Source organism: Cyprinodon variegatus, unplaced genomic scaffold (assembly GCF_000732505.1).
Source record: "Cyprinodon variegatus isolate N-32 unplaced genomic scaffold, C_variegatus-1.0 Scaffold872, whole genome shotgun sequence".
NCBI classification, from domain to species: Eukaryota; Metazoa; Chordata; class Actinopteri; order Cyprinodontiformes; family Cyprinodontidae; genus Cyprinodon; species Cyprinodon variegatus.
In genome coordinates, this window is record NW_015151325.1 from 180,127 (window position 1) to 182,542 (window position 2,416).

The following is a 2,416-nucleotide window of genomic DNA, read 5'->3' on the forward strand; positions in this document are numbered from 1 at the left end:
TAACCCATGCCTGTCATTAAACACGCTGGATCTTGGAGTGTAGAGGTTTTTTTTTTCAAATATTAAATTGAAAATTAGGTAAGACTATGATAATATAAGGCACTTGTTTAAAATGTACACTTCACAGGCAGTTTGACTTTGTTATTTTTTAGAAATACCTTATTTTACAGCGGCTGCTCTTTCAGACTCACTATGGGATGTTAACACTGATTCTACTTGCAAGAATTAATGATTTTTTTATGTTGGATCAGACAAATTTGTTTTTGATTTGATCAATTACTTGTTTAGAAAGAATAAAAGATGCACAAAATCTACCAACTCTAACAATCCTGTCTTAACTAGCTGTAAAGGTCTGGTCTGTTCTAACTAATCTGAACTCTTATTTATTTTCAGCATCTTTTAATGGAAAAACCAACAAAAACGCCTTTTTCAGGCCACATCATTCTGCTTTAAAGCCAAAATAATCTAAATTCCATCTATTCCGCGGGCTTTGCACCAAATCAACACAAATAGTGACATAAGGTGTTTATAAAAACTCAGTCATTAAAAAGTCACCGGTAAGAAACAACTTCAGTTTTTAAAATAAAGCATCATTAAAGTGTGATTTTTTTTTCTACAGGTAAATATTGGATAATATATTCTAAGCTCTTGCAAGAAACTCAAACTCGAGTAAAAAAAAAAAAGCTTTTTTTTTCCCCCAAAGGTTCATTATTATTAAAATATAGATGTTTTTCTGTAATGAATGCAGAAAAACACATCATAGATCACTCAGCTGTGATCTACACTCCTACATCTATAAAACAGATTAGAGGAGGTGTTATTCTAACTGCGCAGATAAAATGCTTTAATGGACAGATATTACTCATGCAAACTGCAACAAGTTGAGCAAAACTCCTAAAACATCAATCAGACGTAGAGTTTGAACAAAACCAGGAAACACTGGAGTCTCAAACATACCAAAGGAATTCACTGGCAGCAAAAAAGCATTGGTGTCCCACAGGTGAATGAGAGTGCAGCGAGCGTGAACGGCGGCCTGTCACAGAATCCCCTCCAAGTCCCAAGAGTGTTCGATAACTTGTCAACTCACCAGACACGGCGTCGTGGAACTCATCCTCGCTGAGGGCGCTGCGCGGTGACGATCCCTTGACGACGGATTGCTCAAGTTCGTGGTGCTCCGTGGCCAGAGTCTGCAGTGCTTCAGAGAGGATCTTGTTCTTCTCCACCTCGTGCTCCAATTTCACACTGCGCACCTGAGCTCGCCGCACACACAGAGACACAGACAACAGGGACGGATTAATCACTGACAGAGAGGCAGAAAGGGGATTCTCTTTTTCACTTTTAATAACCACTGATTGACATTGTGGCGCTCTCATGGTGGCCTGATGCTAATTCCCATTTCATTCTCAATGCAAACAGAAAGCAAACATGATGATGAGATCAACTGTGATGGCAGCTACTCTGAAGATAATCAGTGTGTCAACTGATTGATCTCTTTAAGCAGAGCCACAGAGGGAGCTGAGCGGGACCAGCCATGCTGTTCTGTAACAGAGGACAGCTGCCTTGATGTTGCGGTCTCAAATGGCCTGCGGGAGAACATGATTCCGGTGCAGGCCATACTGATCAAATGACAGCTGCTGGATGCTGAATAAACCATTAGCTAATACCCCCCCCTAACACAAAATAAAGGGTCTAGAAAAAGTATTAAAGTCCCTTAACTTATGCATTTCATTTGGCACTGTAAGTGACAGATCAACACAAAGTCCTGCATAACTGGAAAGTTATAAAGCATAAATGGCTCTTGCTTTATCTTTAGAATCACTGTCCTGATTAAAGGTGAACCTTTCCACCAGCTGTTTGCCATCTTTTAAAGGATTTTATCCATTATCTCCTGAACTTCGAACATCTTCCCATCAGAGAAACCAAATAAATAACAACTGACTATATGAAAATAAAAGAGTAAGAAGCAGTGGGGTACGACCAGGACAGCTTCAGTTATTAATAGCTTTCTTGTCCCTGTTGAAGATAATGATTCTGTGAGCATCATGCAGCCACTACTGTGTTTTGCTGCTGGGTTAATGTGGTGTTCAGGGTCAGCTTCAGAGTTCCTTATAAGGATTGTGGCAAAACACAAACTGGGCTTCTTGTGACTTTAATTTTATAACGGCTCTCCTCTTGTCAGCCCAAATGTACAGATTTGTGTAGTTGTGTCTGTATACATATACATACCTATATATACATATACACATACATATATATTTATACACACTACCGTTCAAAAGTTTGGGGTCACATTGAAATGTCCTTATTTTTGAAGGAAAAGCTCTGTACTTTTCAATGAAGATAACTTTTAACTAGTCTTAACTTTAAAGAAATACACTCTATGCATTGCTAATGTGGTAAATGACTATTCTAGCTG

The 2,416-nt window shown here is 38.8% G+C and overlaps 1 protein-coding gene across 3 annotated transcripts in view; it reads right to left on the bottom strand.

Moving 5' to 3' along the window:
* The window catches only part of LOC107099464 (oxysterol-binding protein-related protein 1-like), a 64,676-nt gene that overhangs the window by 25,187 nt on the left and 37,073 nt on the right, over positions 1–2,416 (bottom strand). For 2 of the 3 annotated variants that reach the window (XM_015397600.1, XM_015397601.1), the window contains exon 16: positions 1,088–1,250. In XM_015397600.1, coding sequence (XP_015253086.1) covers positions 1,088–1,250 — 163 coding nt within the window. Of the gene's footprint in view, positions 1–957; positions 1,251–2,416 lie in introns of those variants that run through there. The other variant, XM_015397602.1, reaches the window with a different exon arrangement.